Raw genomic sequence first — 21,715 nt, 5'->3', positions numbered from 1 at the left:
GATCGTGGCATTTTGATGCTCACGAATTGTGGTGCCCGGATCACTATCAAAGACCGGCTTAGGCCGCCTCCGGCCTGGACTCCGGATAGGGGGCCATACGAAGAGAACCTCCTGTCAGGGGATTGAGATAGCGAGCGGAACGTTTTGGGCTCGAACATCGACCAATTTCAATTAATGGTCTCCACCGAAACATAACGCGGAAATGATGCTCCCTCCCAGGGATCCTAGGTCAGGGCAGTGCAGGCCGAAGAAGCTACGCCCCGAGGGGCTCTGCTAATCGCTGAACATGCTCGATTCGCCTCTAATTGTTACGGTCCCCGGCCACGCCGGATTGGCAATTGGATTCCAATTTGAAAGAGATGATGTCTCAATTAGCCTCTCCGGGGCCGGGGTGTGCGCTAACCAACCGTCAGCTGCTTAGCGAGGCTCAGACGTTGATCCGTCCCTGTCCCTCTCTCTTCGAATAGATGGGCGTACGGTGGGTTGATCAAATCATCAAGACGGTTGACAAACCGGCCCACAAGTTGATTATGTTGGGCTGGGGAGTTAATGGAATGGCCCCTCTCTGATTAGCCGATCCATGGTGGGTGTTCCTAGTTATGATTTATTTACGGCCGTATCTTCCCGGGTGGACGCAACAACAGAGTGAGTTCATCATCAAACGAGCGCCTTTGCGGCGGGGTCCCGCTTGTATCCTCAATTTAATTTTATATTCTCGAGGACCGCCCAATCGTCGGCGGACCCGAAGGAAGCGCGGCCTCTCGCGCGGAACATGTCTGATTAATCACTCCCCGTAGAGCCCGTATTATTTACGACAAGCCGAGCCGGAGTCACGGCCGAAGCCCGGAGCTGCCATAAACCCGCGCGGAGGGCGCACCGAAAATCGGCTCTCGACTCTTTGGAGTGTTGCAAAATTACTACCATCGCCACCGCCAGTGACCATGATGGCGGATGTTGTGGTGGACACAGACTCTCGGAACACAAAAAATTGACGATGATCGGTCGGCGCATATGCAAACGTGGCAATCGAAGCCATTTCGAAAGGAACCGAGTAATCGATTTCGCCGAGGGTCACTCCAAAACGCGGCACTCTCAGAAAACGGGGCGCCACGGGAAATCTCCTGCTGCTCTTTTGCCGCGGTCCACCGAGGGGTTGGGGTCGAAGCCATTGCTCACTGGTTCCGCAAAGGTGACATAAGCCAGCGGCACAATCGGAGTCGTCAGACGGTGTCAGGCAGGACTTGGAATGTGTTTGCAAACGCCAACGTCCTTCCGACTCTCGGGAGCGAGCGAGTCTGTGTCTGAGAAGTCGCACCGCCAGCCGTCGCCAGTCGCGATCTTTCTCCACCTACGACAACCGGTTTGCAGACTTCCTTGTCCGGGTGCTGCTCCGCAACGAGAGAACCAAGTTGCCGAGTCGAATGAGCCGGCCGATGATAACCTCGACATGCACGACAAGCTTTATACGGGGACGAAACCACACCCTGCCGGGATTCTAGTTGAGGTCACGCAACGCGTTCTTAACCACTTTCACCACGTTTCGGGCGGGCTTTCCGCGAGGTCCTTCACTGTCACTTTCATTCGCCGCTGAGAAGATGGTAAGGCACCTCAGAGAAGCTCAGACTTTCACTTGACGTCACCGCAGTCGATCAACACGACGGTTCCGAGGATGATGAAGGTTGCGGGCGATCGTAACAACAAAAAAACAAACAATCACCGGAGATCGGTATCTGGCGGCTGTCGAAGAGCTACGCAGGCAGTTGGTTCGCATGGAGCCACGCACGAGCCGGCAACAGATTTCTTGTAAGCGGCGCCTTGGTCCATGTTCACTTCTTGGAGCCGCCAGATAAAAACGAACATACACTCGAAAGGCCACGCGGCGGCGCAAGGCGTTGTCGGGCAGCCGCGCCGTGTAAACAATCTGAGTCCCCACCACGCGGGTCACTAAGAACGGGTTTGTGGGATTTTAAATATTTTCTCAAGGCTGTTGGGCGGGTGCCGTTCCGTTCGCCGTGTGCACTTCTCGCGCGTACTGCCATCAGAACCGAAAGTCGTCGAATTTTCACCTACCGAAGCGGCCACAAACAATCACGGCTCGGGGGGGAGTGCACGGGCGTGCGTGCGTGCCGCGCAAACACAATCGCGGGGAGTCGGAGTGCCAACGGAAAACAATACGACTTCACACAACGCGGACGGCGCACGACCGGCACTCGGCGATTCCGTTGCACTGCGGACGGAACGCGAATCGTGACTGAACCGGTCCGATCCGATCTGGCCAGCTAGGGCCCCGAGGTGAGTTCGTGCCCGCCTTTGGTGGTAGTGGTGCAACATACGATCGCGATCGGAGCTTTCGGGGCGGTGAGCTTTCGGGCGCCACCGATCGGGCGAGGGTTGATGTTGCAATGCGTTATGCAGCAGCATAGCGCTTTACACAAGGGCTCATGGAAGCAATGGGAACTAAGTACATTTAAATTAAGTCAAAAACCCACCCGAATGCTTACTTAGTCGCATGATGATAGATGAAATGGCAACCAACTGCCCATTTCATGGGTCATTTAATCTCATACTAAATGGCCCACATTCCCGATCATCGCACGATCGCGATCGTGAGCCGGCCTTTTTTGTAATTAAAATTTCCCATAAAACCCCTTTTTTGTTTAATGTTATACCGCACAAAAAAGAGACTCCACATCGAGCGAGCGATAGTGAGAGGTGTTCCACACGCCCAACTGCGCGTTGTCCTTGACTGTGCTCCAGATTACCGATTTCGGGGCGGATGCCGGTGATGCGAAACAATTAGGCACCGCAGAAAAAAAAGCCCAACCCAGAGAGCCCAACATTCAATTAATACACACCCACAGCCCAAGTCGTTAGAGGTGTGTAAATAGTGAAACGCGGCCATAAACCAACTCGCAACTCGCCGACCCATGATGATGGCCTAAACGAACTGATTAAATTGGAAGATCGGCCGGTCGGAGATCCTATCTCGCCCACCCGATCGTGCCGTGAGAACTGACGTACCGCGGACGGATCATCTCTAACCCTGGCATTTGGCCATACCTCACAGCCCGCCCATTGTTCCGTTCCAACCGAGCAAGCGACACGCACAGGACGGATCGATCGCTGGGCTGGCTCTGGGCGGTGACGGTTCCGTGTGCCACCATTAACCATTGTGAGTCACACCTCACGGCCCGGCTACAAAGTGACACGATCCGAAACCCACCAATTACAACCACCCCATTGGTGAACGTTCGGTCGGTTGCGGCTGTTCACGTGCCCCCGAAGGGCTTAGGCGTTGTCCTTCGCAGGTCCAAACCGCCGGCACGGCAATCTCATCATCGCACACGCCAAGAAGTCTTGTGGCGGGGGGTCCGCTCGTACCTTCCCGGTGGACCCGGTTCTCTACGGCCATTAGCCGGCGGCCCGGTGGTGAAGGCCTTTCGGTCGAGATCTTTTGCGAGATCAATTGTCCGAGACCCCAGCTCGGAATACGATGGTGGGGCTGCTCTCGAACCACCGTGATTTCGGAACACCTTGGAAAGGCCGTAAACAAATTCTTGAGCTCGAGCTGCACTCTGGCACCGGGTCGAGGGTTTGTGGTCCAACCGTTCGTACCGCTGGAAGCTTGAGACTTCGACTCTTGTGAGGTTACTTTTTATCAGTACTATACAGGAGTAGGAGATTTGAAATTCAGGCTCGTCGTAACTGGAGGGCCCCCATTACCGCAGTGAACCTACTCATCATACGTTTTTCTGCGGAAGTAACTAGGCAGAGCCGCCGGCCGCAACACTTCGTTAATTTAAGCCCATTTAAGGTCCACTTCTCGTTCGCCAGTTTCGCTTTCCGAAATTCGCCACATGCTCGGCGCTCGGTGCTCCTGGACCTAATGAAGCGCGGACTGCTCAAGAATCTTCTGACGGCGAGTGGGAAGCAAATGTCGAAGAAAGAAACCCCGTTTCAAGATACTCGAACGGAAACACAAGTCAAACGCCATCGCACCCCGCCTCAGGGTTGGCCAGGGTCCCGAAAGCGGAAATGCAGACAGCCTTTCCGGCTCGATCCATTTCCACGGAGTCCAGTTTGCGTCGGACCGGGTCGTTAGTGGTGCGTAAAATTATGTTGTACGCGTTTTGTTCCGAGCCGAGCGCTGCTCATTGTGACGGAGGGACGGAACAGTAATTAGTTGTTGTTGTTTGCGATTGTTGCCATCTCCCCCGCCCGGTTGGTCGTTATGTTTCATCGGCCATTTCCCGGCTTCGCCAATTTTGCGTGGCTTTCTATTCGTTCGACCGCCGATGGCCTTGACTTTATAAACCGATGGCGATTCGAAAGATTGACAGATTGCGCTTTGGAGTGAACTTTTCTTCGCGTAAAAACCGTGAAAGATGCTGTTTGGTAGTCAAGGTTTGATGATGGTCTGTTTTATGATTATTTTATTGGATATTGGATAAGAAGTAATGGGCCGCGATGAAATCGCTGGATGCAGTAAATGCGAGACCGATTCGCTGAGCAGGCAATAAATCGTTGGCATTGATAGTTGTTGAATACAGCCCTCTTTATGGTTGGCAACCCTGTGTTTGTCAGCAAATATTATCCGCTAATGGAGCATTGATTAACTCACAATTGAGCTTAAATTTCCACGCCGAAGAAAGTTGTCGTGAAGAAGAGCTTGTCTCTTTCGCTCTCTCAAGCATTTCTCCCGTAAACTAACCGCAAAACCACCATTAGTTTGTCAATTACTTTCTTCGCAAAAACACCCGAGAACCAGGGCCGGTTTCTCAGCGGCCGTCCGTCGGTGTGGTTAGATAATTCATCGATTGTCACTCGCCATCTGCGAAAGCGAAAGCAATCCAACGCGGCTCGCGATCCATCTTCGTTCCGAAGCGCGCCGCCGGTTGGCAATATTTCAGCGCGCGGAACAACCACCGGAATCGGCCAGGAGTTGTGTTCATCGATCAGCCCCAGCTCCCCCATCGGCCTTCGTGGAAAGTGAAAATGGCAACCGCCGCCATTCGTCTTGCAATTGCAGAGGCTAACGAGCGAGCGAACGGACATTGCGCGAAGACAAACGGCCTATTGGTGGCCGAGGGTCGCGAAGAACCCGTGCCGGATGTGTGCCGGGCACGCAAGCGAGCCCCCCACACCGCGGCATCCCCACGATGGCAACCCATCAACTTTTCACTACGATCGACTGAAGTGCGCCTAAAAGTATGCAATCGGTTGATCACCGGAGTCGGAAGGCGCAGCGAAGTGATCGAAATAACATCGAAAGGCGCTATGTTTTGCTGTTCTCCCCGCGGCACCTACCTTCCATCACGTACACGATGCTGCCCACGTCACCCTCCTTGATGATCAGGCTGCCGGCGGCGTACTGCACCGGATACATACAATCGACGATCTCGCGGATTTGCGTCATTTCCAGGTTCTTCATGAAATCGTTGTCCAGGATGGCAGATTTGATTATTTCACGGGATCTGCAGGAGAAAGAGAGCGGGAGAGAGAGAGAGACGGAAACTGATCAGCTGTTGGTCGCACAAATCGGCTCAATTAATCACTGTGGCGGCGCGATAATTATCGTGCCAAGTAGGGGGCGAGCGCATCTCGCATCTGACTGCATCCGTGATCTGTGGGCACCGTTCGAGTCGATCAATCAAAATCGGTTGGCCACAGAAACGCGATTCCATCGCCGGGAAGGATCACGTGTAACGATGACCTTCCCGCTGGCCGATTGGGATACTATCAATCAACCGGAAATGTGACGGAATTTCTACATTAATTACCGTTGGAATATGAACAAAACTGTCCATTTGCCAGGTGTTTCGTTGCGAGTGTCAACCACTGTGCGACGATCGCCGTGGGACCTCCGAGCAGTTCGCATCCCACGTTCATCGCGCAAGAAGCCATCCAAACTTCTTTATCGGCCAATAAATCTGCCCAACTGCTCTACTGCAACTCGGGCACGGCCCATCATCACCGAATAGAAGTTATTAATTTTTACGACAATTGCTGAAAGTAGCGTGAAACACGTGCTAAAACATTTAGCAAAGAACCGGGTTTCAACCGGCCACCAGGGGCAGGTCTTAAGGACCCCACGGTGGGTTTAGTGGTGCGCTCGGTGGTAGAGTTAATGAAAATGTCACAGGCGGTTTATGGTGACAAGCGATGACTGTCGCGAGCCGGGAAGGACCGTAAAATTTTTGCCACTGGACCAACAACTATGTATCGTTAGTCGGGTCGTGGCCGGGACGTGGGCCGCAAGCAGGAGGTTCTCGCCCCGCCGAGTGTGGGGCACTGAAAGTGGTTCAAACTGGAGACACAACCTCGCCGCAAGACCCTCGACGACGTATGGGCGGTTCCGTTCCCATGGAATGCAAATGTCAGACGTGGTTGGCGGTGGTTCTGGGGCCGCACGCAGTCTGGTCGGACGGGCGTCTGTAGGCAGGCGTGAAGACCGCGGGGGCTAAGGCACGTGCTGGCCTGGCCCGGCCCGGGAGCACCCCGGGCTGTGTTGTCTGGGAATTTCTGGGCCTGGGTGATGCTGATTTTGGGAGTGTGGCCCCCCGGGAGAGTGGGCCGTACGTGGGGGTCATAATGCAGGCTTCGGGGTGCGCCTTTTGTGTATGAATTATGCGCGACCTTTCGAACCGCGCACCGCGCCGTGACGTGAGTACAATTATTAATGAGGTAATTAACAGCTGATCACACACGCGCCGGGGTCGGTCAAGGCGTTTGATGCCGTTTTCGTTTCGCGCACCCAAGGTTTGTTTGCTCCTCTCCGGGCGGCCATTTATTTTTTCGATTGGGACCAGCGGCTATCGAACGTGGCTCATGGCCTCGTGTCGAGCGTTTTGAAAAAAAGTCCAAAAAGGGACCAACATTTAATTCCTTCATTTTGTAAAAATGTCAGGTGAATGATTTACGCTCAAATGTGTAAGGAGGACTTCAAGAAGCGCACTCAGTACGTGAAGCAGCGAAAAATATTGCTTCGCAAATATGAAGGTAAATATGACGAAAACACGGCTTCAGGTGGAGCGTTGCGAAACGAATACGCTCTCCGCTCGAAATCATCGACGAAGCTTCAAATATTTGCCGTCTCTTTCGTTTGTCCTTATTAAGCTTGTCGCGATCATATGGTGAAAATACGGGATTATCCTTTTTGCAGGATCATTTTGTAAAAAAACTGAAGCGTTGATCCTGAAATGATTGAATAAATAAGTACGTGAATAAATAAAATAAATAATAAATGGAAAACTCGGAGTAAAACCACTCGATAAGATGTCCGCGCAAATTAAGGCTACTTGACGCTACTTCGAGCTGCGTGCAGGAATTCGGCCTGGCCCGTTTCGGTCTGGCCAATCGGACACCCCAAGCCAGCGCGCGCCGTGCGTGTCGGATCAGATTACTTCTAATCGGCGGGTGAGGTATTAATTTCAATTGAATTAAATTGTGTTCATCTACATCTTCACCTCGAGTGAAACAGTGCCCTGCAGTGCCGGTGGCCCCGTGCCTACACATACACGTTCAACGACCCGTTGCAGGTTCCGCCGGGGAAGGATCTAATCAGTGACAAGGCGCTGTTAATGCCGCGCTTAATTTGCGCGACCGAAACGCCAAACGTCCGATCCAACCCCCGAGAGGGTTAGGAGGCGCGAGCTGGGTTAGGTGAAATGTAAACATTTTAATTAACTACCAGAGCGCACGCAACCGCAAAAGCAAGTCGCAGCGCGCAACCCGACAGGTGGCCGAGGCGCGGGCCACGTTTCGATCCATTTCACTCAATTCGTGATAGTCGTGGCACCTCTCATTGCGGACCTGCACTCCTACGGACGGACGCTGCGAGCGTGTCGAGTGCGCCTCCGCCCTGTCCAGTTTACAACGGCACGCTGTCAAAAAGGTGTCACACGTAGCCTGGGACACTGGCCACGAATCCTACACGGGGCGCCCGGCATTGGGCCCGACACTGGGCCTTCGACTGAGCCCTCGGAGTAGCGGAAGCGCTCGCTAGCTGTTGGAGGTCAATCGCAGGTGTTAACGATTGTGGTCGTGTGAACGTCGCCCACGGATCCCGGGTTGAAGTGACTAGCACGGAGGCGCGCAGCTTACAGCGATGATTTCGGTATCTTGATGAGGTCTCCCTGCATGCCGGCCAGCGACGAGAGCGGTTCCGCACTGATGGCCTGCCGTTTGATGCGCGGCTCGATGACCGGCAGGACGCGCGTGTTCTCCACACCCGGCGACCACCCGTCGAAGGTGTCCTCCGAGCAGCGCTTCTCGATCATGGCCTTCGTGATGGGACGCACCTGAGAGCAGGACAAAGAGACAGGTGATTAGAGACCGACCGGCGCTCCTGGAAAGGATCGGGGAAACCTACCACCTGCCGGAACTTGTCGATCTCGTTCTGCAGCTCGTCGAGCCGATCGTCCTTGCTGAGCGATTCCTTCTGCACGAAGATCAGATTGTTCGACAGGCGGATCACCTTCTGGTTGAGCTCGCGCACCGACTGGTCCTTCTCCTTCAGCTCCTTCTGCAGCTTCTGCAGCAGATCCTCGACGCTGGCCGCCCCGTGATCGTTCTCCTTGTTGGCGGCCCCGTTCTCGCGGGCCGCAAAGTTCGGCGGCACCGACAGGTCACTCTTGGTGCACTGGTAGTACTCCTTCAGCTTGCGGTACTCGTTCTTCAGGTAGCGGATGCTAATGTCCCGATCGCGCACATCCTTTTCCAGGTCGACCAGCTTCTCGTTCTGCTCACGGAGCGTCTCGTAAACGGTGCGTAGCTCGCGCCGTAGTGCCACCACCGTATCCTCGATGCTTCGCTCGTACTTACACCCGCCAGCACTCAGCCCCGGGCTACCCGGTGGTTCCCGGCCATTGCCGCTCCCATTGCCAGCGTTCCCATTTTTGCCACCACCGCTCAGCGGTCCGCCGAGCAGTGCCGACGACTTCATCGGCGGTTTCGATGACATTTCCAAACACGGAGCTCCAGGAGAGCCGCCTCAGGAATGGGCCCAGCGGGAGAACTCCAAACTACCGAAAGTACGCGCTATAGGTCACCAAAACGCGGAGTAGGTCACAGTCTCTCGATCACCGCACGTCCGAGCAAAGATTCCAACGGGGCCGATGAAGATGTCACGATCAGTGTTCGCCACTACTAGTGTTCAGCACTTCGGTGCCGACAGTCCAGCCGTCCGGCAGCCGCACATTATAGCACCATTTACAACGAGGAGACGATAGTTGGACGATGTTGAAACCGCATGTCGAAGCACCGTGCGGTGGACACTGCTTTTGACGACACTTTAATGGGCTACCGTTCCGTTCCGAAGGGTCGTTTAATGCGTTTCACTTCACTTCACGTTCCGCTCCGTACACGTTTTGCGAGGGCTCAGAGTTATCTGTAGGTTGGACACGGGTTGGACAAATTCTTCTGCGATCTTCCCGGACCACCTCCCCGGTGGTTGTGAATCATTCGGAGCTCTCAAGCGAGCATCTCCGTGAAGTCGGCTCGGTTCGAATAATGATAAACCCGACCGGTTTTCGGTTCGGATTGCACAACTCGATCGCAATCGGACACATCGGGCACGGTGGCATTGCGAATTTCCGCACGCCGAGCCGGAGGCCGGAAAATGATCATAAAAAAGTGGCCTCGTCCCAGGGTCCGAGAACCACTTTCCATCCAGTGCTAATGTCGTGTCGCAGAAGGTGCAAAATACGGACCCGACGTCAGTAATCCGGTGGCTCCGGTTCGTTAAATTTTAATGATCCCACCAAAAATGTTGGGTCTGCCGTCGTCTAAGTACGAAAGGAACCTGCTGCTGCTGCTATCTGTAAATTTAATTGACTAAAAATGTGTTCCAGCTTTTTTTTTTGCTTCGGCGGACGTGACCCACGGTGACGCGCGTATTTGTGCGGTAAAAGTCCTTGGCCGAGGCGCGTTTATGGAAGTTTCGGAACGGCCGAAGCGAAAGGATATGCTGCCGTCCGGTTTACGTGATTGCGCGCGGTGGCTCAAGACGCTTATTTTATGGCATTAATCTGGCAAGTCACATTATTTCGATATTTCGAATTCGTTTCGTGCAGTAAAACCAAATATTTTGTATCAGAAGATACAATCCGCTTAATGCAAGATAAACCTTAGTCAGCATTCGGGTTGTGTTTTTATTGCTTCAGTGTCAGCGAAAGCACCGCAATCCGTAAACATAATTAACGGTAACTACCCCATCGAGGTAGGGCCACGGCTCAGCATACAATTATTCGAAGCGTAGCCGAAAACAATTCGCAAATTACATGGTAGATTCTGCTGACCATTAATTCCTCTTCCTTAGCCAAAGTGGTTCCTCCGCCGGGCTCGTGCTTTCCATAAACCCGTTTTCCACTGGCACAGTAGGTGGTAAACGATGGCTCGTTAAAGGTCTTAATTGAATTCAAACAATGGCAATGGCAGCGCTACATGCTGCTGCCTGCATAACCGCTACACCCGTTACACCCGGGTACATAGTATCCCGCAAAGAGACAGAGGATCGATCGCTATTTTTGGGGGTGGATCGATTTTAACAATGTCCAAATGAAGGCGAACACGTTCGACACCTTCAGCTCCAGTCCAGACCCGAGGACCCGGCGCGCCGAAAATTCAATTAAAAGACCGAAAACAAACGGGCCGCGCATAAAAAATCATTGTGGCCCCAAGAACCCGCGTCGGGAACCCGGACCCCACGCGCAAATCGCCTGCGGTTTGTGGCGTGTGGCACAATTAACTTTCCCTTTTTCGACCGTCGCGCTGTCTGTTTTGACAGACATCCGACCCAACACACGGCGAAAATGAAGAAAAATGGAATCTTCCGAACCCGTCCGGAGTCCGTGTCACGGCACGGGAGCAACTCAAAACAAAGCGCAATATTAATAACATCAATGCGCAAAGAGTGTCCGCACCCCGAAAAGACCGTGGGCGGGTGACGCATCTTCTAGTGGCGAAATCGCACGGCTTTTGGGGGTTATAAATTTGTGTCTTAGCTGGCGTACGGGCCACAGTCCTCGGAGACTACATTTTTCGAACAGCTTTACGATAATTAGCCGTCGCCGGTGGCGTTGATCCTTTCGGTAAACCGATCCGAAGAGAAAGGAATCCGATCGCGTTCGTCTCGTTGGCCACCATTAATTGTGGGCTTTACGGTGCCCGAAAACCGAGTTGATCGAAAAACCGAGTGGATCGAACCAATTTTTCCCGTACCAGGCTCGAGCGCAAGTCGTCTGTCTTTCGTCAAGTCCGGGCGCAGCGCTCGGGTGCAATCCATTTTTCGCACTCCAGACGGGGGGGCCTCCTTTCATGGTTTTGTTTGGCAAACAGTGCCAATTTAATGTACAAACTGTTGAAAATGTAATCGTGATGGGTAGTCGGGACCAACACGATCGATTATGAAGGCGCAACGGTTGCATCTCACCATCGGCAACTCATTTGCATCGTAAATTCTCCTGAATCGAAAGCAATATGGCATAACGTAGATAGAAATTAATATTAATTTTACTGAGCAATCATCGAGCTGGTGGCCACAAAGTTGCACTCATAACGGTGACGGCTCGCCCGATCGAACAGCAATCCCGTCCGATCGAAGGCTTCTACGCATCGACACCATCAATCTTTTCATTTACCAATTCGATTCCCCTCAATGAAAGGCATCAGCAGACGGCGTGATTTGAGCGAATTATCGTACGTCTCAGCGTCTCTGACACTAGCGACCCCTTACTGTGGGGATCCCGCGTCAGCGATCGTCTTGAAGGGCCACCCGAAGATCGGGGCTCCGTTCGCAAACTCGCGCTTTTCCGCGTCGATGTCAATCAAACTGAACTCTCGGGTTCCTCTCGGCCCGAGTTGTCTGACAGACGACGATCGGTAGCACGGCGCGTCTGACACGCACGCGTCAATCGTGACGAATGCAAATAATAAATGCTCTCAATTGATTTATTCGACCGATTCCGCGCCTAGGTGGCGCCTTTCAATCAATCGGAGATCTGCATATTAGACGCTCGGTTTTGCTCCTATGTGTTGATTGGAACTGCCAACGGTCCGCAATCATGTTGATCGTAATTTTCGGACTTCGATGAAGGATCGAGGATCGTAGCTTGTGGCGCTCTCTTTTGCCTCAATCATTCTTTTCGCTTAGTCCATCCTCACTGCTTCACAACCGACCGTTGACCGGATTCAATTGGAGCCGAGGTTACGCAACAGTTGCGGTGCAGTTATCGGTGGGCCGAAAATCGTGCGCCCCAAAACCCGATGACCATCAGCCGATAAGCGTGGCTCACGCCCCTGGTCGGCGTGATAATTTGTTGGAGTCTCACCGCCCTGAGTCGGTTGCCCCAGGCGCTGGTGGATCAGATACTTATCTTGATGAATTTTATGTCCGTCCTCTACTGGGCAGCCTATCGTAAGGAGATTCGTGGTCTTTAACAGTACCACCGCGAACATGTGTAAGAGGTTGTTTCGAGCGAAAGCACGAACCAGGACCAAACAGTTTTGCCGACTTCGGCACAAATTGATTGCACTAATTATGGGCCGAGACAATCTGCATTACTCACGATCCTGCCCGTTTGTTCCCTGCCGACAGTGGGGCGCACCGAACATATTGGCCGCAATTATGCTTATGCAGCAGAATGGTGGTCGAGCGGGGCTACAAACGAGTTTTCGTCCTCCGATTGCAGTCCCATAAATCCATCTGCTAGATCGTGACGGAAACATGCATCATACTGTCGACGGCTTGTTGGCCGAATTTGAGCCAGTCACTAACGCAGCATAAATCGAGTGACACTAACTAGCGATGCGTTGAGCTTCGAACCGTGGTACGGTTTCAGCATAAATCAACCCACGATCAGCGACCATCATTGAGCGAGCACCGAGGGGCAGCCAAATTAGTTTAAATCTTCCCCCATCGGATCACTCCAATTTCTCAGCTCGATCGCAGCTGGGCTGAGCTTCGTCCATGTGATGTGAGCCGAAGCCGAATCTACTCACCGCGCCAACGATTAGTTGCGCGACGAAGGTAAACAAACCCCGCCGGTCGCTGACGACCACCAGGCAAAGGACCCAAGGCAGACAAAGGAAAGTAAAAACTCGAAGCCAAGACAAATCTAAAAACAAATGGCGCACCCATTTCGGGGCACCGACAAAAGTTCACTTTCTATCGCACGAAAATAAACACGCGGCACGCCGGCCGGCATCTTTATCGCAAGCGCACGGCCGCACGCGCGCGAGGATATGCTTCGCGGATTTATTTATAATTTGTACGCAGCCCGCACATGTGGTGCGTAAGGTGCCAGCCGATTCGGAAAGGGTTCGGGAAGCGGTTCCCAAGCGGCTGAGCGATGAGTGTTGGCAGTGCGCAGCGTGTTAGCTACGCAGATGCGGCCAGCTGGTTGATCACCACCACCGCGATCAACCGACGACGGATGTGCTCGCCCGCTGATTGCCAGGGTGATCGGTTGCCATTTTTCATTATTAAACCCATTTAATTTCCATTAAGCTCTGGTGATCGTGGCTGGTAATTCTTTTCCCGAATTTGGGTTGGAAATTTTTGCTCCTTTACGAAGATTTAACAAAAGAAAAATCTGTCTGATTTTCCATCATAGTTGGAAAGTCTCGAACGAGAAGCGCGATTTAATAGCATACAAAATCAGATGCGGTGATTCCTTTCCATTCCGTGACCCTTTCGTGATGCCCCTTTCCAAACGATCCCTTACAGTACGGCCTGCCAAGACGTTTGACACTGACGCCGGTAGCGAAAAAATGTGCACGACTTTGCACCGACTGCTGTCGATCATCGAAAATGGAAGTGAAGGGCGGCCGCCAATCAGCCACCACGCGGAAAGCCATTTTTGGCTACATTTCGACGAGTTGGGGAAATGATAAGAATACCACAAAAAAAAGTTAAACGCTCGTCCCGTGCACGGAACGCAGTCAGTTCCCTGTCAGGTGTGTGGGGGCCCATTAAAAGCTGGATCCGACAGCTTCTGCACTTTCGGATTTCGGGCCCTTTCTTCTTCGGGGTTTGGCGCACGCTCCGCCTTTCGCAATCATCTTCGCTGATTATTTGCTTAAACTTCATCTGTGCGTTAGTGGTGTCCAAAGTCCGGGCTGTCTCGTGGCAAACACGCATTCGTTATGAGAGCAGGTTATGAGAGGCCACCGGCAGTGTCTGGCAGGGGCAAACAAATAATTGCCCATCAGTGGCCCTCCCCCCGTGGGGGTGACGATTCGCGGAATGTGTCATGCCATTTGACGGGTCGTCACCTGGCGGGCGCGCTCGTAACACGTTCGACTAATTTGCCACATGGCGGACAGCGCGGCCAGCATAACACGGCGCTGGTGGTGGTGATTGGAATGATTAAAATGTAGATTAACCTATGCGCGCCCACCACCGGGCCCACCGGCTCGTGAAGGACCTTTGGAACACGGGACCCGTGGGGGCCGCCGCTCGATGTTCGCTTGAACCCTCGCGCTCTACTGCCCTGCGGAGTCACAGGTTGTCACTTCATTCCGCCTGTGGGCTGACGTATTTGTTTTAAGCTAATTTCCCAACCGACAACCCAGACTGATAGGTCCCAGCGCTGTCCTGTCGCTGGGTTGTCATTGCGCAATCGTAGCCGAGCGGTTTATTAAGATAGACGAGCATCACAACGTGAAATTCGTTACGCATATTTCAAATCCAGGCATTAACCTGGAGAATTTATAGTAAGTAGGGCTCGAAATCGGCCTCCATCAGTCAGACCTAAGGTTGTTCTGTGGAGCACCCATTTCGCCAAAATTTCTTCTTCTGCAAATCGATAAAAATAAAATCCTCCGTGCACCACACAGGAAACGGTCGGGGTCGTAAACAAATCGAGTGTTTCCTGGCCGCCCCATGTGATGCTGCGCGGTGGGCTGGGAACGGTAAAAAATGGGCCCCTTTTTAACGGAGACCATAAGTTTCGCCGCCCCAAATTCGCGGGACCATTTAAGCTGTCACTTGCTGGTGCAGGAAGGCCTTTCTCTCTCTCTCTCTCTCTCTGTGCACGGCACGGAACAGCTGAACATCGGGATGCAGGCCACAAGTGCAGCACCGATAGCGGCGGCGATTGGTTTGCTATTTTCATCCACCGCCATTTGGCGGTGAATCATCCGCCCAGCGGGCGATACTTAGTATGTTGGTAAAAATAACGATCGAACGAACGGGTTGAAAGCGATCGGCATCCGTTACACCGGGTGTGACAAGGGCCGACTGATGTGGTGCAGGTGCAACAGTTCCTGTAGCCGGTGTCCTGCTCCTTGTGGACCCCTTCGTTGAACTTTGAGTCACTCACTATCAGATACGGACATCTAACGGATGTCATTTTTCATAAACATTGTTCGGAGTACCCTGGACGTTCCGAGCCGTTTAAATCCTTAAAGCATTGCATTTTGTTGAAACCGGTCACCGGGAGGATCGTCGTGTTGCCCTTTATCGCACCGTAAAATGCTTCCACGGAAAGTAGAAAACAAAGTTAATGGTTTCAGCGTCGATCAGCGGCCCGCTCCAGAACGGTGCCGGTGGCTGCGCCTTAATTGAAACGTAACCCTGTCATAACGGTGACGTGGACCTCACCGGGTGCGAAATCGGCCCAAAGTGAAAGGAAGGCCCCCGTCCGACCAACCTCCTGTCTCCGGGCCGACTAAGTAATGTCAAAATTTTATTATCCCTGCGTGCACGGGAATATTTATGACACCGTAAAATGGGATAATGTGTGCATTTATGCTGCACTGACGGGCCGCGTCACTCAAAAGGAACCGCGTGACCGTGGAGAAGCTTCCATGTACCGACCGAGAGAGAGAGAGAGCGAACCAGTTCGAGAATCCGTAATTTATTTAATTATTATGTTACCGTAACACCGAAAATAAAAAAAGGGAATAAATTCGCGATGTTGGTCCTTGCGGGGCCGCATCATGCCGCTATGCTGCCGCCTTATTGCTCAATCAATCCTCGGCGTCGTGCGGTGTTCGGTTGTCGGAATGATTTTGTTCGCAAGTCGATCATCACAAGCGGGACCGACCACCGCGGCTAATAAGCTGCGTGCCACGCGAGTTGCACGAACCGGATAATCCGTCACCGGCCCGACTCAGGGACACCCCGTGTGTGGTGTGCGTGTCACTTAGCGAGATTATCTTCAATTACCCGACAAGCCGATCCGCCGATCTGGGGGTCGGCGCCGGCCGAGAGTTGCTCATCAAACGGACGGTGTTATGCGACGCGACGGGCGGGTCTTAATGTTGGCGCTTTCGATCAGTCGCCAGTGACATAAAAGTGGTGCGAATCGATCGATTATCCGAGTGATCCGGTTAAAAAGGGCGCGGGGGGAGGCGGTATCTGGTTCACCGTGACACACGAAGCGACGAGGAAATCCCGCGGTGCGCAGTGGGCAGCGGTGTCTCAAGTTACCCACCAGTTATGATGATGATGATCATAGTGCTTTGTTGCCATAATTCAATCAAAACCGCGTCATCTGCGCCGCGGCCTTCGCCCTAAAACAGTCGGAATAAATCTTCCATAATGTTGGGGTCGGCACGCGCGCGCCCTGCCCCCAAGGGGCTCAAGGACGGCAGCGCGGTGGGCTAGGGACTTTTTGCCAACCTCTATCTAATCTGATCCGCCAGCTAGCTAATGGCTCCCTCCGAGGGGTCCCACCAGTTGTGCATAAGGTCAGACCCTCTGCCAAGCTCGGTTTCGGTGGAGACAACAACAATCGCCCTATCTAGTGGTTTGCCGTTTATTCCACGAAACCGAGTCGGCGGTCTCACGCAAAGTGGAATCGGTTTCACGCCACGCCATGCGAAAAATAATAGTCGGATTGCATTTGGGAGATGCCGGCTTTAAGATTGAGTTTCCTCTGGGTCGCCGGATCGGATCACGTTGCGAAACGGAAACACTTTTAATGCTCCAATAAGACGGAACACGCATCGGCCGTCAGCGGTCGGCAAGGTCAAGTGTCTTGTCTTGAGTGATCCAATTATTGCGCACGCCCATCCAAGGCCGTCGGATGTGACGATTTCCGACAAAGGACCCAAACAGCAAGACATTCCATTTGCATTTTCGTCTTCGCGTGTGGAATTAATTTACGGGCCAAAACCTTCACCTTTTACTGCGGGCGCTCGGCGCTTGACGACGGAGTGAGATCGCTCCTTTCGATACGCTCACCAAATTGGCTTCTGGTGGTGTGTAGAGAGTGCCACTTGAGTGTTTGATGCAGGCTAATTTTCGGACATAAGAAAACCGATGGAACCGCAGCAAGAAAAAAAAACGGTTGCTCGAAAACGCATTTCAGGGTGCCAATTTTCAGATTGTAAATTCCATTAATTAATTGCGGTCTGTGACGGTGACCGCTGGAGTGCTCGGTACATTAATTACACCGAGTCGTTCCGAGATGTCAACCCAAAACCGAGTGCATCCTGGTTCGAACCCTAACAAGCTCATTACACTTCACAAGCACCAAGTGACGCACTTCTTCCCCTGTGCTCGGAGACGATCGGTCTACGGCAGCAACCCGGGGCAAAAAACATCAGAACACAACATCGCCCGGTCGTCAACCCACTCACAGCTCGATCGACATCGGCCGATCGTACCGGACGGACCAAACCGTTCGCAAGTAACACGAAACCCGCCGCCGGCGACGACGTTTTTTTTCGCGACCATTCCGCCGAGACCACGAGACCGAGATTGGTGCAGTGTCGGGAAGATGGACGGCGCAGACAACGTCACGCAATGGTCGACGCTCGAAATTATGGACGTTATGCTAACTTACGATCCTGCAGCGCACGGTGGCGTATCTTGCACGGTACACGGAAGGGTAAGAATGTTAATGATGCCTAAATAACAGCAACCCGCCGGGTGGCCAGCCAGCCGATCTGGTCGTTCCACAAACAGTTGTGTCCCGTAATCCGAAATGCCAATTAAAAAAAAAAAGGATTCAAAGTGTCATTAGCCACAAATGGGCTTATAAATCGACGGGGCGCTGGTTCGATTGGCCGGTCCAGCCCGGCGCCGGTGTTTTGATGCGATAAACTTTGAACAGTTACACCGTTTTTCAACTAACCCTAACACCCGAGGGGCCGGGTCCACTGGCTACGCCACGAGCAGCCAGCGAGAGTTTCGGGCGGCGGTTCTCTATCAGACCTGACCTGATTTCGTAGGGCAAGGAAAAAAACATCTCACCACCTGACCACTGGCGGGGCCCCGGTTCGTTATCGCTCTCCGGCCACGTTGCACGATAGATAAACGAAAAGCTGTCAAAGGTGATCGCCGTGGTTTAAGATTACTCGGACCGGCACCACGGCAGACATGATGCCGTCTTCAAGCGGGCCGATAGAGAACAGCTGCGCTCTGGGTGTGTCAGGACACCACAACAACGCCCTGCGAAGTGCTCAGAAAACAGACGCGAAACGCTGAGAACGATTTTCGCACGTCGATCGTCCCTGCTCACTCCTCGACAGCCAAACAACGCGGAACCGCGGGTTCATTCAACCCGCCAGTTGTTTCGCAACCGCGGCGAGCGTCCTGAGCACGGCGACCAAGATCACTAGCCAGTTACAGCCGAGCACCGAGCAGCGACGGATCAGGTTGGCTTGAGCCCCAGAGTGTACTAATGATCACGGGGGATCCTGTCCGATATGTTGTAGTGTGAAGAACGGCTACTGAGTGATTCACAACGTCCCCGAAGGAGCATGTTTCGGGTGGTCACTTCTCAGGCGACGATCGGAGAAGGTTGGTCAGTTTCTGCCGGTGGCTGAGCTGTCAGTCGCTTGTCATGCTTCGCACGCACAATGTTTCACAGCGCAGCCTACTACCACTACTAGTGTCTTGCGGAACGAACACCAGCTCGAGTGATCGCAGTAGCCGACGGACACTTGTCACTACACACGACCGGACCGGACCGGACCGGACCGGACCGAAGGGGTGTTGTGTTCCGACGACGGCGGCGGCATTCACATTGGACGAATCAATCGCCGATCGTCCAACCTGCGCAACCTTGGCCTCTGACGCGCGTGCTCTGGGAGGCCGGTCGCCCTCCGCCCGCTGAGCTCGCTTGAACGGCGCACAAAGTGTGTTCGGGATGGACAGCGATTCCTGCCTGCGAAATGGACACCTTGATCTTGGGCAACCGCTGTAGGTCACGCTACTTGGAGCGAACGGAGAGCAATTCGAGCACCGTAACTGACCAAACTGAGCTAGCAGAAAACAATTGGACGACAACACAACAATGGGCACCGAAAGGGCGCCTGGAAACACTCGAAGCACGAGACACAACAACGCGCCACACGCGAGACACACCACGGATCGGATCGGGGCGCGCACCGCACGGAGTCTTGTTTTGAACTGATCACTCTCCGGCGCTCTCTCGTCGCTTTTGGGGCCACGGCGGGCCACGGCGGGCCACGGCGGCGGCCCAGCCAAGATCGCCCCCCAACGAGCGAAAGAGAGCGGGATCGGCCGAGAGTAGAGCTCGAGCGAGCTTGCCTTAAAATTCAGCAACGAAAATTCCGCGTCGTCCGCGCCGCGACTTCGCGCGGCTGGGGCAGGGGCTGGCAGGAGGGCGGCAGCGGCGAATGGCAAAAGACGCACACGCCAAGGACTCCCGCCGACGACGTGATGGCGCGGTGAGCGCGAAAGAGACGTGTAAGACCCGACCCGAGTGAGGCGGAAGGCGCGCGCACACCGGGCACACGAAGGAAGCAAAAACTTGAATTATGTCATACGCGCCGGAGGGGTGAGGGTGAGGGGGTGGAGGGGCAGCCCACCGCGAGCCCGCCCGCGAGGTGGTCGTGTTTGTTGATTGGCTTTTTTCCCCCCTCGTCCGGTCGTCCGGTTTTGAGATCGAGACTCCACAGCTGCTCGAATGCGCGGTGCAAGCTGCTCGAATTTGATACGGCTCAATGGACGGGAGGGAAAAAAACACGGAGAGATAAGCTGGGGATGGTGGTTGAAGAGAACCGCACCACAGAGAGAGAAAGAGAGAGAGGGGGAGAGAGATGAATCAGTTGTGGAGAAAAGAGAGACTGAAGAGACATCGTTTCCAGTAGTCCTAGCTACCAATATCCGATGCTTGTAGACCAGACAAAAAGCAAGATGATGATAAGAGGATCACTGGACCGGTGGCCACAAGGACACGCTACCAGAGGAGGAGAGAGAGTGCCGACGTAAAACGAAACCATTCCGGTAGCCAATGGAGCGTGGTGTGAACGAGGGTCAATCGAAAGGCTCAAGTATCACCGCCAGACTGAAGATCGCCAATTGATTATCGGCATCTATCTGGGCTGCAATTAAGACGATCGGCACTCGGCGTGGTAGTCCTGGCAACTATGGTTTCGTTGGATCTTCTCCAACTGCTTCTGGTAATTCCCACTGGACTTGACGAAGATTTGGAATGGAACAATGGAATCGAATCGATGACGAAGGCATTTGGGATAAATTGATGCAGTTTCATCATCTAGCAAGTTCTTGCTCGAAACCAATATCCTGTTTCACACCAGAATCGGCCGGATTCTACTGGACCACAATAAATGGGTCGAAAGCATATTCAAATCACCGTTGTCTCCGTGATCAGTTCTCAATTGGTTTCGATCGGAATCGTAATTGAATTGATTACCATGCGCCAGACGGGGCGCCTGCGTTCAATCGGGGCTACTTGATGAAGATTTGTGTCTTGTTACATCAACGCACGGTGTCGGTGGAACTCTTTCAAAACATCCCACAGCTCGTGCCATTCGTATTTGATACTTCTTCAAAAGCCAATCGGTTGTCAAAAATTTATGGGATATCGGTAACAGTCGATCATCGAGATTATAGGTTCGCCAGGTGTCACCATAAAACCGAAACGGGTCTACTTCACCGTTAGGTCGGCAAAAACCAGACATTGGCAGGCGATTAAACTTCACTTAAGATACGCGCGGCTCGTCGCGCTACACGATCGCGAGCTAATTGAGTTTCCGGCTGTGGAGGTACTCCGTCCGCGGACAGGGTCGAAGGCGACCAGGCGGTTGTGCCTAGTAGCACCCTGTGGCAAACTAGACGTAGTAGCCCGCGTAGCTCGCTGTGCGTTGTGCCCGGGGCAAGCGATGTCCATAAGAGTAGTGGTTCCACGAGCCAGCCAACGGCCCGGCCGGTGGTGGTCGTAATAGGAGTGCGGCGTAATGATCGACCCCGGCGGCGAAGATGATTGATGGCAGGCGCGTACATGGGAGACGAGCCGCCCGAGCGGGGTTCGCCAGACTTGGCAGAATTTCGCACGTGAGGATGACTAACGCCACCGGCGGTCCGGTGTTGACGGGGGCCGAAAGAAAACAATCCTCACAATTGGCGCTTTTGAGGTCAACCCATTCATTCCGCCGCTCTTCCGAATCCGACCTACGCCTACGGGACAGCTCGCTGAAAGGCGTCGCTGAATGGCGGGTTGTTAGTTTGCTGTTGCCCCGTTCTTTCGCCTTCATTGTGCGCTAATTATTATTTGTGCCATGTTTCCGTTTTCTTTTTCTTCCCGCCGGGCGTCGTCTCGTGTTTTCTAACATCCTATCCATCATCGGGCGAGCGGAGTAAGTTGCTCCGGACACGCCGGATCGCCGTAGTACGGATCAGACCGAGGACCGATCAGACGAACTGGTAAACCCGATGACGCGGTGTTGAAGGAGCGGCGAATGAGCCAGTACCCTCTGGAACCATATTAGTTGC

General features: G+C 53.5%; 1 protein-coding gene across 2 annotated transcripts in view; it reads right to left on the bottom strand.

The window, feature by feature from the left end:
- The window catches only part of LOC131212899 (cGMP-dependent protein kinase, isozyme 2 forms cD4/T1/T3A/T3B), a 77,035-nt gene that overhangs the window by 28,748 nt on the left and 26,572 nt on the right, over nt 1-21,715 (bottom strand). The window contains exons 1-2 of one of the 2 annotated variants that reach the window (XM_058206974.1): nt 8,104-8,237; nt 5,308-5,474 (exon numbers count right to left, since the gene is read on the bottom strand). In XM_058206974.1, the coding sequence (XP_058062957.1) occupies nt 5,308-5,474; nt 8,104-8,141 (205 nt within the window). In that variant the 5' untranslated portion in view covers nt 8,142-8,237. Of the gene's footprint in view, nt 1-5,307; nt 5,475-8,103; nt 8,238-21,715 lie in introns of those variants that run through there. The other variant, XM_058206978.1, reaches the window with a different exon arrangement.

The sequence above is a fragment of the Anopheles bellator genome, chromosome 2, assembly GCF_943735745.2.
Source record: "Anopheles bellator chromosome 2, idAnoBellAS_SP24_06.2, whole genome shotgun sequence".
Taxonomy (NCBI): Eukaryota; Metazoa; Arthropoda; class Insecta; order Diptera; family Culicidae; genus Anopheles; species Anopheles bellator.
Note: the sequence above shows the minus strand (reverse complement) of the source record. Positions and strands in the feature narration are given on the sequence as shown.